The sequence below is a fragment of the Phyllobates terribilis genome, unplaced genomic scaffold (genome assembly GCF_046119375.1).
Source record: "Phyllobates terribilis strain yellow unplaced genomic scaffold, ASM4611937v1 Scaffold_7__3_contigs__length_470593459, whole genome shotgun sequence".
Lineage (NCBI taxonomy): Eukaryota > Metazoa > Chordata > Amphibia > Anura > Dendrobatidae > Phyllobates > Phyllobates terribilis.
The window spans coordinates 273761160-273774764 of NW_027362767.1; the positions used below are offsets into that span (position 1 = coordinate 273761160).

The 13605-nt window shown below is 49.5% G+C and overlaps 1 protein-coding gene across 10 annotated transcripts in view; it reads right to left on the bottom strand.

The window, feature by feature from the left end:
- The window catches only part of PHF19 (PHD finger protein 19), a 132526-nt gene extending 121914 nt beyond the window's left edge, over window positions 1-10612 (bottom strand). Inside the window, exons 1-5 of one of the 10 annotated variants that reach the window (XM_073640801.1) lie at window positions 10233-10611; window positions 5758-5872; window positions 5459-5652; window positions 4533-4614; window positions 1920-2015 (exon numbers count right to left, since the gene is read on the bottom strand). In XM_073640801.1, the coding sequence (XP_073496902.1) occupies window positions 1920-2015; window positions 4533-4614; window positions 5459-5650 (370 nt within the window). In that variant the 5' untranslated portion in view covers window positions 5651-5652; window positions 5758-5872; window positions 10233-10611. Of the gene's footprint in view, window positions 1-1919; window positions 2016-4532; window positions 4615-5458; window positions 5653-5757; window positions 5878-6156; window positions 6388-7564; window positions 7701-10184 lie in introns of those variants that run through there. The other 9 variants (XM_073640799.1, XM_073640805.1, XM_073640806.1 and 6 more) reach the window with 9 other exon arrangements.
- Window positions 10613-13605: the final 2993 nt, after the last annotated feature.

The window sequence follows — 13605 nt, forward strand, 5'->3', positions numbered from 1 at the left end:
AGCGACATCGTGGAAAGAATCTTTCCACGATGTCCTGCTCCTGGTTACGAGGCTGCTGAAGCAGAAGCAGGCTGGTAACCATGGTAAACAGCGGGTTACTAGGGGCACACGCGCACCTAGTAACCCGCTGTTTATCATGGTTACCACTCTGCTACAGTGAGCGGGAGGTTACCGCTCACTTTAGCAGGCTCGTAACCATGATAAACAGCGGGTTACTAAGTGCGCGTGTGCCCCTAGTAACCCGCTGTTTACCATGGTTACCAGCCTGATCGCTGCTCCCGCTGGTCACACACAGCGATGTGTGCTGACCAGCGGGAGGGCAACGACCAAAAAAAAGGTCCAGGACATTCTGCAGCGATCAGTGACCTCACAGCAGGGGCCTGATCGCTGCAAAGTGTCACACATAGCGACATCGCTGGTGAGGTCGCTGTTGCGTCACCAAAACCGTGACACAGCAGCGATCTCGCTAGCGACCTCGCTATGTGAGACGGGGGCTTTACTTGGGATGTCAGTTTAGAAGGATGGCCATGGCTTGTTAGGTTTGCAGTTGTGCCATACGCCTTCCATTTTTGGATGATGGATTGAACAATGCTTAATGAGATCTTCAGAGCTTTGACTGTTTTTTATAACCTAACCCTACTTTACTCTTCTCCACAACTTTATCCCTGACCTGTCTGGTGTGTTCTTTGGCTTTCATGATTCTCTGAGGGCTTCACATAACAGCTGTAGCTATACTGAGAAGAAATTACACACAGGTGGATTCAATTTACTAATTATGTGACTTCTGGAAGCAATTGGTCACTCAGGATTTTATTTAGGAGTATCAGACTGCAGGGGGCTGAATACAAATGTACATCATAATTTTCAGATTTATATTTTTTAAATAATTAGAAAACCATTTATCATTTCCTTTACAAAGTAGCAAGTATTTGTGACGTGTATGTCACATAAAATCTCAATAAAATACATTTAAGTTTGTGGGTGCAACATGAAAAAAAATTGGAAAAGTTCATGGGGCATGAATATATTTTCAAGGCACTGTATATGTTGAATTCAAGTCCATGCATCACAGTCCATGACACGCGTTTATGTGAATGCAGCCTAAATTGGTTGGATCACTAAGACGGCCGTAAAAAAGATCTGACCAACTTCATTATCTGTGAGCAGACCCTCGTGTCATCACCCCTATGTACCCCGAATCTGCAGCCTGAGGCTGTGAGCAGCATCAAAGGATACACAGGTAGTAAAGGGGTTATGTCTGCACAGGGGCAACATGTCTGACAACCTTTTTCCAGAGAATACTGAGGAAGTGCACACGTGTAGATCAGCAGACGGTGCACATATGCTAACAATTAGGCATCCGTTCTGCTAATGTGACAGATTTCTGTAGAAAGAGCAGCGAATAATCCACATTCCCCAAATAGCAATTTACATCTTTCCCAGTAAAACATATCACATTCCCAATAATATTCTGGTCCAGTATTACAGGACATTATGCAAAGAAATGACAACAGGATTCACTAGAACAATGAATTTATCAAAAGCTGCTCCACTGCTCAGAAATGTTATAACCACATTGTGTGGCTGTCACTGTCAGGGAGTTGCCATCATGTACCCCGAGTGGTAGCGTCATTACCCCGTACGCCGAGTGGCAGCGTGCCATCGCTGTGTACCCAGAGTGGCAGCGTGCCATCGCTGTGTACCCAGAGTGGCAGCGTGCCATCGCTGTGTACCCAGAGTGGCAGCGTGCCATCGCTGTGTACCCAGAGTGGCAGCGTGCCATCGCTGTGTACCCAGAGTGGCAGCGTGCCATCGCTGTGTACCCAGAGTGGCAGCGTCATTACCCCGTACCCAGAGTGGCAGCGTGTCATCGCTGTGTACCCAGATAGTGTCATTCTAGTGCTCACAGTTGCACTCACCCAGTCCACACTTTCCACATATGAGGATGTCGTTCTGCGCGGCTTTTGTCTTTCCCATGCAGATATTACACTTTGGCTCCTCGCCGGGCACACCAGCTGTGAGTACAAGGGATTAGGGAAACAACATAAGATTATGGAGGTGATATTTCCTACAAATAGTGGATTATATTATAACGTTGCTCCATGATCAGCACTAGTAACCAGCCGCTACATGACATGGTGTTATATGCCCAGCATGGATGCAGCTGTGCGAATACTATCATTTCTGCCTCATTACATCTTATAGTATCAACTACATAGACATGACAGCAGCAGAGCCCCTACATATGAGGACAACGGGGGACTGGTTCATTACGAGGTTGTTTTTCTACATATAATGAAAAAAAACGCATTGTATGATCTGTTGGGGCCCTGTAACGGCTCACATAGACTGCGCAGGTGTAACATGACCCAGCCTGTTTATACCACTGTTCCTTGCCCCGTTCTGTTATTCTAGCTTTCCATACTGTCTCATTCCCACTGTGGAACTTTTTTCCATCCATGAACACAGGGTTTAATTTTTGGTAACAGGGCCGCAGCCTCCTCCATCGGCCCCCGCAGGGGACATAAGTGAGGAGGTCATCAGAAATGATGTGTTGTAGTGAGTGACCTCCATATTAGAGAGCTGTAATAAGGAGGAGAGGAAGCCCTGCTGACAAGCAAAATTGGGAGGCGTTTTCTGCACTGAGTTCTCTATACTCCCCAAGTCGCCCTCTTTACTGGGTGAATGACCTTTGCTAAATCCCAGCGGGGGCGTCCTGTGACCGGGTACCAGCTCTCCGGCCTGATGCTTTACATATGGCTGCATCACTTCATATGTGATGAATTAAAATTGCAGTTTGATTTCAGCTCTTGGTTGTTTCTATGCATAAACACATCTCATATCTAATTCCCGCATACATGAGATTATGTGAGTATAATCTGGAGTTAATAGGAATCTGGCTTGTGTTGGTTTGGACCATGAATTCCTGCGATTGCTCGTCCTCATGGATCTCAGTCAGAACAGTCTACACATCGGAGTCACGGGCAGACAGGAAAAATACTATTTATTATGTTCCAGAATTAAAAGATTGGACTTCAGATCAATGAAGGGAAAGTCCGGATTATTCTAAGAATGAATGTAGCCGATGTAACAAGAATCCGCCTCTTGACCAGCAGAGATGAAGGGATGAGTGGGGTCTGATACGTTTTACTTTCTCATTTATAAAAGGGGCTTACAGCGTTCTGAGAAGTACTGAAACTTTCCAATTGGCTTCAATTATGATGCCTGATCCCTGCTAGTGGCCAGTGAATGGAAATAGCTAAAGACTTGTCCTGACAAAATCAGCTGAGTGTTTGCTACAATTGTATACATTAGAGGTAATATTCTGTGTCCAGGCTGATACATTGTAGCAAACTATCAGTAGAGAAAAAGTGGTTTGTGCTACTGCTGTGAAGAACTCAAAAAGGGTAAGGGTTAAACCGTGAAGAGAGCAGCGGCCAAGAACAAGTCCTAATATTGTTATGTGATATTATATTCAGCAGGAAGAACTTACCTGGCCTGTAATAACGTCACACTGCCCCCCTGACCTGCCTGTAATAACGTCACACTGCCCTCCTGACCTGCCTGTAATAACGTCACACTGCCCCCCCACACCTGCCTGTAATAACGTCACACTGCCCCCCCACACCTGCCTGTAATAACGTCACACTGCCCCCCCACACCTGCCTGTAATAACGTCACACTGCCCCCCCACACCTGCCTGTAATAACGTCACATTGCCCCCCTGACCTGCCTGTAATAAAGTCACACTGCCCCCCACCTGCCTGTAATAACGTCACACTGCCCCCCCACACCTGCCTGTAATAACGTCACACTGCCCCCCCACACCTGCCTGTAATAACGTCACACTGCCCCCCCACACCTGCCTGTAATAACGTCACACTGCCCCCCCACACCTGCCTGTAATAACGTCACACTGCCCCCCCACACCTGCCTGTAATAACGTCACACTGCCCCCCCACACCTGCCTGTAATAACGTCACACTGCCCCCCCTGACCTGCCTGTAATAACGTCACACTGCCCCCCCTGACCTGCCTGTAATAACGTCACACTGCCCCCCCACACCTTCCTGTAATAACGTCACACTGCCCCCCCACACCTGCCTGTAATAACGTCACACTGCCCCCCCACACCTTCCTGTAATAACGTCACACTGCCCCCCCACACCTGCCTGTTATAACGTCACACTGCCCCCCCACACCTGCCTGTAATAACGTCACATTGCCCCCCCACACCTGCCTGTAATAACGTCACACTGCCCCCCCACACCTGCCTGTAATAACGTCACACTGCCCCCCTGACCTGCCTGTAATAACGTCACACTGCCCCCCCACACCTGCCTGTAATAACGTCACACTGCCCCCCCACACCTGCCTGTAATAACGTCACATTGCCCCCCCACACCTGCCTGTAATAACGTCACACTGCCCCCCCACACCTGCCTGTAATAACGTCACACTGCCCCCCCACACCTGCCTGTAATAACGTCACACTGCCCCCATAGCAGTGAGCGGATGGACCTAGAGCTTACCGTGCTGAATGTCTTTCCACAGCACCCAGTACTTGGAGTTGTCCTCAAACGTCACGAGGCAGCTTTGTTTTGTGCTGCTCACCTACGAGGCAGAACACGGGACGTTACATATAATATTACACACACACACACACACGCTTATTACTGTACATAGTGGTGCAGCTCTATAGGTGCAACAATAATGAGATATCTTGTAGTGATCCTTTGTACCAGCATTGAGAAATTGAGCTTTGATTATATTAGCAAATACCTCCAATTAGAAATGTAGCATAGTTCTTCTGATAAGCTATGTTGCTTAATTCATGTGCAGGCATTGCAGAAGTTTAGGTATCCATGGTTACGACCACCAGCAACTAACTGTCACTATATGAGTGGCAGTAACCATGGATACCTAAGCAACTGAAATGCCTGGGGTAAGCAACATAGCGAATCAGAAGAACTATACTACATTTCTTATTAGAGGTATTTACTAATATTATTATTACACCTACTACATATTGGGATAGGATCTTGAAGATGGGAATACCCATTTAATGTCTCAGTCTGGCACATCAGATCACTACGACAGACATGTGATTTTTTATTGCTCTACAGCTGTACAGCCAGAACACTGGTTGTCAATGGATTACAAATGCAAAATGAGAAAAAAAAACTCCTCAAATAGCAATGACAGCGCTGACTCCATGTCACCCAGCGCACACTTTCTGGGTGTAAGAGGGGAGCCCTCCTCATTACTGGCATACAGGTAACCAAAGCCGGCCTCTGTGAGGACGAGAACTACAGGCCTCTCTGACCGCACGGTACACTGAATGAATCACTCCCATCATCCCCATCTCCAGGAGCTAACCATCCACTTTCTCAGTCACACACAAAGTATCGCTCCCAACATCCCTCACCCTAGGACCACCTACCTATGCCACACTTACCCTCTTAATTTTCCCCAGGTAGTAGAGTCCGTCTGTCCATCGGCAGAGAACGTATTGACCTTCCGTTTGGCTGATCATCAGCTCTGAACAGCTGTGTCCATTCTTTGTGGATGTTTCCATGGATGAGCAGTGCTGGTGCCCGCAGGACGTGTAGACATCTCGCAGTGCTGGCTCCAGGCTCCTCTCCTCCATGTCTGCCGGACAGACCACATGACAAACAATAACTGCATCTTCTACTCAATGAATGTGAGAGAAAAACAAACAAGTTGTAATAACACAATGTTCCCACTCTTTCCTACCTCAAAATGCAGGGTGTACAGCTGTATATTACTACTGCATGCACCTCTGGAGACTGAGGGTATTTAGGTCCATTTGTTTGTAGGTTCTAGACATGCACGCACCAGGCACATGATGCTGCTCTGAGCATAAAACAGTGAATCAGATCAATAGTTGGTAGCAAGTCACAGCATCTGGTACAATATTTCTTATTATGAGTCAGTAGCAACTTCCTTTTCCTGTGTCACCCAGAGACAGGAGCTCAGTGTAAATGAGATAATGCACAGCAAAAAAATGGTCCATTTCACGTTGAGACGGACCACACAGAGCTGAATGCATTGCCCACAGAGCTTACGATCTACATATACAGTGTTGGCACATCCCAATACTGCCCCCTAGTGGACAGAATGCCCAGTACTCACCACAGAGCTCTCCTTGATGGTGGGTCCTCTCCCTGCAGCTGTCACCTACACTGTGCCAGTGATCCAGTGCTCCTCTACTCACAATGTAACGCTACACTGGAGTTTATTCTGCAGCGGAAATCTTCACTGTAATTTGTATTTCCTGTTTTCTAATAATGTAAAACCTCAAGAAGGCTCGTCCCCCCTCCACCCCGGTGAGACGCTGTGCACAGCTCTGCAGCGCATACTGTGGGAGATCTCCTGGTCTCCGCACCGGCTGCTTTCAGAAATTGTCATGTGTGTCAAAAGGGGAACTCCGAGCTCAACCTATATCCCTGAAATAATCACATGGCATACAAAACCTGCTACATACAGATCAGACGCAGAAAACACATCACAAAGCTCGAGGGAGGCCTCAGGAGGACCAGAAGATGACAGCCTGGGGGCCCAATGCAGAAAAACCTCCCAAGGAACAGTGGGGAAGATTTACTAAAACTGTCCAAGATATATCATCATGCTTGATGATAAATACAGTTCATCGTTACACTATTAGGTGCGTTACTATGCACCAAGAATTTATTTGGCGCCTTAACCTGCGCGACCTAGGCTGTGGACTCATGCCTCTCTCCCATGTAACAGCACATTTACATTATTTGTTTTTGAACACATGAAAAATTGTTTTTAGGATGAGCTTTTTCCATGTGCATTCTCTCCTGAAATTCATCCAAAATCTGCAGGTTCAAATGAAATGAATCAAAAGCTGCATAGAACGGTGGAAAATACACACGGCATTAAATTGTGTGCTTAAAATGTCTCAGTAGTCAAATGCTAAATTGTCAAATGCCTCAGAGCTGTCACTTGTCCTGAGCTGGATGATGACTTCACCCATGAGTCCTCCAATGCATCCTGCTAATCAGTAAGTAATCGATTAAAGAAATGGCATAGAAGGGGTTAACAGTCTGAAACCCCAAACATTGTAATGACCGCACTCCACAAACCACAAATATATTTTTCTCTGCTTGAACTAAAGTCATCAGAAGGTGCAGCTCTGCTGCAATGTGACAGCAGCAGTGGATTCTCCAGACACAGAGGACACAACCAACAACCATTTATTCCCGGGGTGAGGTCACAGGGAGCCGTATACAGCCGTAGACTCTATACGCTCCCAGTGTGCATGACGCTCGCCGCAGCAGTCATCTGGGTGATTAGTAACCAGTGTGCAGGCAGTGCTTATGGCTGATGACCGCTATGTGTAACCCCAACGTGAAGCGGCTGACAAATGGATTAGAAGAATGGGACTGAAAATCACAGTCAGTAAGGCCTCATTCACACATACGAGAAAACCTGACTGAGTTTCATCAGATTTTGATCTGAATTTCATCAGTTTTTCTCATATGTTAAAAAAGAAGAAAAAAAAAAGTTTCTCCACCTTCTCTTATCTGGCAGTCCACTGTCGGGCAGCACTTGGAGGGCAGATGGGTGCTGTCCATTTCTGTCACAAACCCATAGTCGTGCATTGCACAGATTGACCCAACACGTCGCTATGATTCTGTTTGGACTGTGCAATCAGCTTCCGGTTCCTTTCATCCCATGGCCAGTGCCTGCATCCTAGAGGCCACACGTGTCCCTGTCCGCAGATGTATGTACAGACAGGCACTGATTGTTGTCTTTGGAGCGGCTGCAGTCCAAGATATCCCCATGTGTGTGCAGAAGACCACGATGATCACCAATCAATCCGTGTACAACCCTCATCATCACCACCTGCCAGGAGGACTCAGCTGGAAACCAGCAAAGGCCTCGCCACAAAAGGACAACTGCAGGCAGAGTGGTTCCTCCTCTACGACCCGTAAGTAGATGATGGGTAGGTGAGTCAGGCATTAGTCACTCTACCCACACTGGCTGATCCACGTGTCTGACCACATAGAGCACAAGCCCTGAGAGTGAGCGTGAACCCGAGTGTGCAGTGATGGCGAGGCCTGTGCTCCTGGCAGACAGCAGGTCTGTGGAGGCTGATAATGGCCCCCACATGTAGACTGGAGTTCCTACACCTGAAGGTACAGCTGCTTGCACAGCAGGGGGCGACCCAGAGCTCCATATCCTCCAGGACTGCCCTGAGAGCAGGACTACCATCATTAACCTAATAACTGCTACTGGGGGAGGGGGTCACCTCAGTATATGATCAGGGTGGGAGAGGTTACCTCAATATATGCTCAGTGTGGGGGTCCTGACATGTGGGGGTGGGGGCTGGGTTACCTCAGTATATGGTCAGTGTGGGGGTCCTGACGTGGGGGGGTTACCTCAGTATATGGTCAGTGTGGGGGTCCTGATGTGGGGGGGTTACCTCAGTATAATAATAATAATCAGTGTGGGGGTCCTGACGTGGGGGGGGTACCTCAGTATAAGGTCAGTGTGGGGGTCCTGACATGTGGGGGGGTTACCTCCAGTATAAGGTCAGTGTGGGGGTCCTGACATGTGGGGGAGTTACCTCCAGTATGTGGTCAGTGTGGGGGGGTTACCTCCAGTATGTGGTCAGTGTGGGGGGGTCCTGATGGGGAGGTTACCTCAGTATATGGTCAGTGTGGTGGTCCGGACATGTGGGGGGGTCCTGACATGTGGGGGGGTTACCTCAGTATGTGGTCAGTGTGGGGGGGTCCTGATGGGGAGGTTACCTCAGTATATGGTCAGTGTGGTGGTCCGGACATGTGGGGGGGTCCTGACATGTGGGGGGGTTACCTCAGTATGTGGTCAGTGTGGGGGGGTCCTGACGTGGGGGGGGTTACCTCAGTATATGGTCAGTGTGGGGGTCCTGATGTGGGGGGGGGTTACCTCAGTATAATAATAATAATCAGTGTGGGGGTCCTGACGTGGGGGGGTACCTCAGTATAAGGTCAGTGTGGGGGTCCTGACATGTGGGGGGGTTACCTCCAGTATGTGGTCAGTGGGGGTCCTGACATGTGGGGGGGGTTACCTCCAGTATGTAGTCAGTGTGGGGGGGTCACCTCAGTATGTGGTCAGTGTGGGGGGGTCCTGATGGGGGGGTTACCTCAGTATATGGTCAGTGTGGTGGTCCTGACATGTGGGGGGGTCCTGACATGTGGGGGGGTTACCTCAGTATGTGGTCAGTGTGGGGGTCCTAACATGTGGGGGGGTCCTGACATGTGGGGGGGGTTACCTCAGTATGTGGTCAGTGTGGGGGGGGTCCTGACGTGGGGGGGGGTTACCTCAGTATGTGGTCAGTGTGGGGGTGGTCCTGACATGTGGGGGGGGTTACCTCAGTATGTGGTCAGTGTGGGGGGGGGTCCTGACATGTGGGGGGGGGGGTTACCTCAGTATGTGGTCAGTGTAGGGGGGGTCCTGATGTGGGGGGGTTACCCCAGTATATGGTCAGTGTGGGGGTACTGACATGTGGGGGCGGGGTACCTCAGTATGTGGTCTGTGTGGGGGTCCTGACATGTGGGGGGGGGGGGTTACCTCAGTATATGGTCAGTGTAGGGGTACTGACATGTGGGGGTGGGGTACCTCAGTATGTGGTCAGTGTGGGGGTCCTGACATGTGGGGGGGGTTACCTCAGTATATGGTCAGTGTAGGGGTACTGACATGTGGGGGTGGGGTACCTCAGTATGTGGTCAGTGTGGGGGTCCTGACATGTGGGGGGGGGGTTACCTCAGTATATGGTCAGTGTAGGGGTACTGACATGTGGGGGTGGGGTACCTCAGTATATGGTCAGTGTGGGGGTCCTGACATGTGTGGGGGGGGTTACCTCAGTATATGGTCAGTGTGGGGGTCCTGACATGTGTGGGGGGGGTTACCTCAGTATATGGTCAGTGTGGGGGTCCTGACATGTGTGGGGGGGTTACCTCAGTATATGGTCAGTGTGGGGGTCCTGACATGTGTGGGGGGGTTACCTCAGTATATGGTCAGTGTGGGGGTCCTGACATGTGTGGGGGGGTTACCTCAGTATATGGTCAGTGTGGGGGTCCTGACATGTGTGGGGGGGTTACCTCAGTATATGGTCAGTGTGGGGGTCCTGACATGTGTGGGGGGGTTACCTCAGTATATGGTCAGTGTGGGGATCCGGACATGTGGGGTCCTCTCACCTCAGGCCGCCTCCGTTCCTCGGGCTCCGCCGCTTTGCTCCATGTTCAGCCGCCGTCAGTTTTCCCGCGGATTCTTGACGTTTGTGTTATGTAATGAGGAGACTCCCCGCCGCCATCATTGGCCGCACAGACCCCGAGCCCCAGCCCCGGGGGCCGCACCACCGAGACCGGGAGCAGAGCCTGGTGTACCGTGAACAAGTCATGCATGTCCTGCGGTATATGCTGTGTACGCTGCCGCGTGCCCATGGCTGTGTGGGCCGCCTGTCCCGGGCTGTGTGGGCCGCCTGTCCCGGGCTGTGTGGGCCGCCTGTCCCGGGCTGTGTGGGCCGCCTGTCCCGGGCTGTGTGGGCTGCGTGCCCATGGCTGTGTGGGCTGCGTGCCCATGGCTGTGTGGGCTGCGTGCCCATGGCTGTGTGGGCTGCGTGCCCATGGCTGTATACTCTGCCTATATATGTGCTATATTCACTGCTGGTCCCAGACTTTGTATGATGTATGTGTTGCGTGTCCATTGCTGTATAAACTGTCTGTCCCGGGCTGTATACGCTGCCTGTCCCGAGCTATATGTGCTATATACACTGCTGGGTCTGGACTTTGTATGATGTATGTGTTCCGTGTCCGTTGCTCTATACGCCGCCTGGCCCGGACGCATGGTAGAAGGTCTGCCATGTTCCCCAATGATAATCCGCATGTGCTGTGCACATGCTGCGGAAATTTCAGCTGCGGATTATCATTGCGGAAAAAAACGCAGCACTACCAATTATTTTGCGGAAGTGCTGCGTTTTCGCCGCCATTGACTTGCATTAGAATGTGCCAATTCCACAAGACTGCATCTGTACTGGCGTAATTGGCGCGTTCTAATGTGCGGATGGTACCCGGGTGTAGAGGAGAGGAGAGTCTCATCCACACCCAGGTACCATTAAAAAAGCTGTAAAAAAATTAATAAAATAAAAAATAAATGTATATTTACCTTCTGGCGGCCCGCTCTGCGCTCCTCCTTGCTTCCCGGCACTTCGCGATGGAATGAAGGACCTGCGCTGACGTCAGTCATGTGACGGGTCACGCGACGCTGACGTCGGCAGGTCCTTCAGTGTACCGCAGCCGGGACCGAGCGAAGCAAGACAGCGCGGGCCATTGGAGGGTAAGTATTTTTTGACATTCTCTCGGGTCACACTATATAAATCCATGCTGTTTGCATGGATTTATATAGTGTGACCAAGTTGTCAAGCACTTTCCAAGTGATGCTAAAGTCGCTTGGAAAGCGCTTGACAACCCGTATGCGGAAATGCAAGTGAAGAACGCTTCACATCCGCATGTCCCTGGCAGGAAAACGCATGTACAATCCACATGTACAATCCGCATGCTTTTTTTTTCTGCCAGGGAGATGCAGAAACGCTCAGGAAAAATTCCTGAGCATTTCTGCATCGTGGGCACATAGCCTAAGGCCCACGATGCAGAAATGAAGCAGAAAATTTCTGCAGCATTTCTGCATCTCCCTGGCAGAAAAAACGCATGCAGATTGTGCATGCGTTTTTCCTGCAGAATACATGCGGATTCACATGCGTTAACATGTGTTTCCGCATGCGGACTGACAAGCACTTTCCAGGCGATAGCATCACTTGGAAAGTGCTTGACAACTAGGTCACACTATATAAATCCATGCAAACGGCATGGATTTATATAGTGTGACCGTAAGAATAAAAAAATAAAGCTATACTTGCCCCCGATGCCCCGCCGCGTGTGCTGACGCGCTCGTCCTGGCTTCTTCTGGCACATCGCGAGACAGCCTGCGGTCACATGACCGCGACGTCATCTCAGGTCCTGGAAGATAAGCGCTGCAGGGGCCGCCGGACAGGTGAATATAAACTTTTTTTATTCTTTTTTTTACAGGTACAATGGTACCCAGGTCTGGATGAGAGTCTTCTCTCCTCCAGAACTGGGTACCATCCGCACATTGAACCGCATATAATCCGCGTGTACAAATGTACAGACACGGATTCTATGCGTCTCAATGCAAGTCAATAGCGGCCATTCCGCTGCACTTCCGCAAAATTAATGAACATGCTGCGGATTTATGAGCGCTGCAGAAACGCTGTGGAAAAATCCGCAGCATGTGCATTGACATTGCGGAAATTCCGCAGCGGAAACGCATGAAAAACGCATTGTGGGCACGCAGCCTTACTCTAACTAGAGTAGAAAGAGAAGTGGGAGGCCCCGCTGCACAACTGAGCAACAAGACAAGTACATTAGAGTCTCTAGTTTGAGAAATCGACGCCTCACAGCTCCATTAAATAGTACACGCAAAACGCCAGTGTCAACGTCTACAGTGAAGAGGCGACTCCGGGATGCCGGCCTTCAGGGCAAAGTGGCAAAGAAGAAGCCATATCTGAGACTGGCTAATAAAAGGAAAAGATTAATATGGGCAAAAGAACACATACATTGGACAGAGGAAGACTGGAAAAAAAATTTATGGACAGACTAATCAAAGTTTGAGGTGTTTGGATCACACAGAAGAACATTTGTGAGATGCAGAACAACTGAAAAGAAGCTGGAAGAATGCCTGACACCATCTGTCAAGCATGGTGGAGGTAATGTGATGCTCTGGGGTTGCTTTGGTGCTGGTAAAGTGGGAGATTTGTACAAGGTAAATGGGATTTTGAATAAGGAAGGCTATCACTCCATTTTGCAACGCCATGCCATACCATGTGGACAGCGCTTGATTGGAGCCAATTTCATCCTACAACAGGACAATGACCCAAAGCACACCTCCAAATTATGCATGAACTATTTAGGGAAGAAGCAGGCAGCTGGTATTCTATCTGTAATGGAGTGGCCAGCGCAGTCACCAGATCTCAACCCCATTGAGCTGTTGTGGGAGCAGCTTGACCGTATGGTACGCAAAAAGTGCCCATCAAGCCAATCCAACTTGTGGAGGGGCGTCAGGAAGCATGGGGGGAAATGTCTCAAAATTACCTCAGCAAATTAACAGCTAGAATGCCAAAGGTCTGCAATGCTGGAATTGGTGCAAACGGAGCATTCTTTGACGAAAGCAAAGTTTGAAGGAGAAAATTATTCTTTCTAATAAAAATCATTGTTTCTAACCTTGTCAATGTCTGGACTATATTTTCTATTCATTTTGCAACTCATTTGATAAATAAAAGTATGAGTTTTCATGGAAAACATAAAATTGTCTGGGTGACCCCAAACTTTTGAACGGTAGTGTATGTGTAGCATGCCCATGGCTGTATACACTGCCTATGTATGTGCTATATACACTGCTGGTCCCAGACTTTGTATGATGTATGTGTTGCGTGTCCGTCGCTGTATATGCTGCCTGTCCCGGGCTGTATGTGTTGCGTGCCCATGACTGTATACG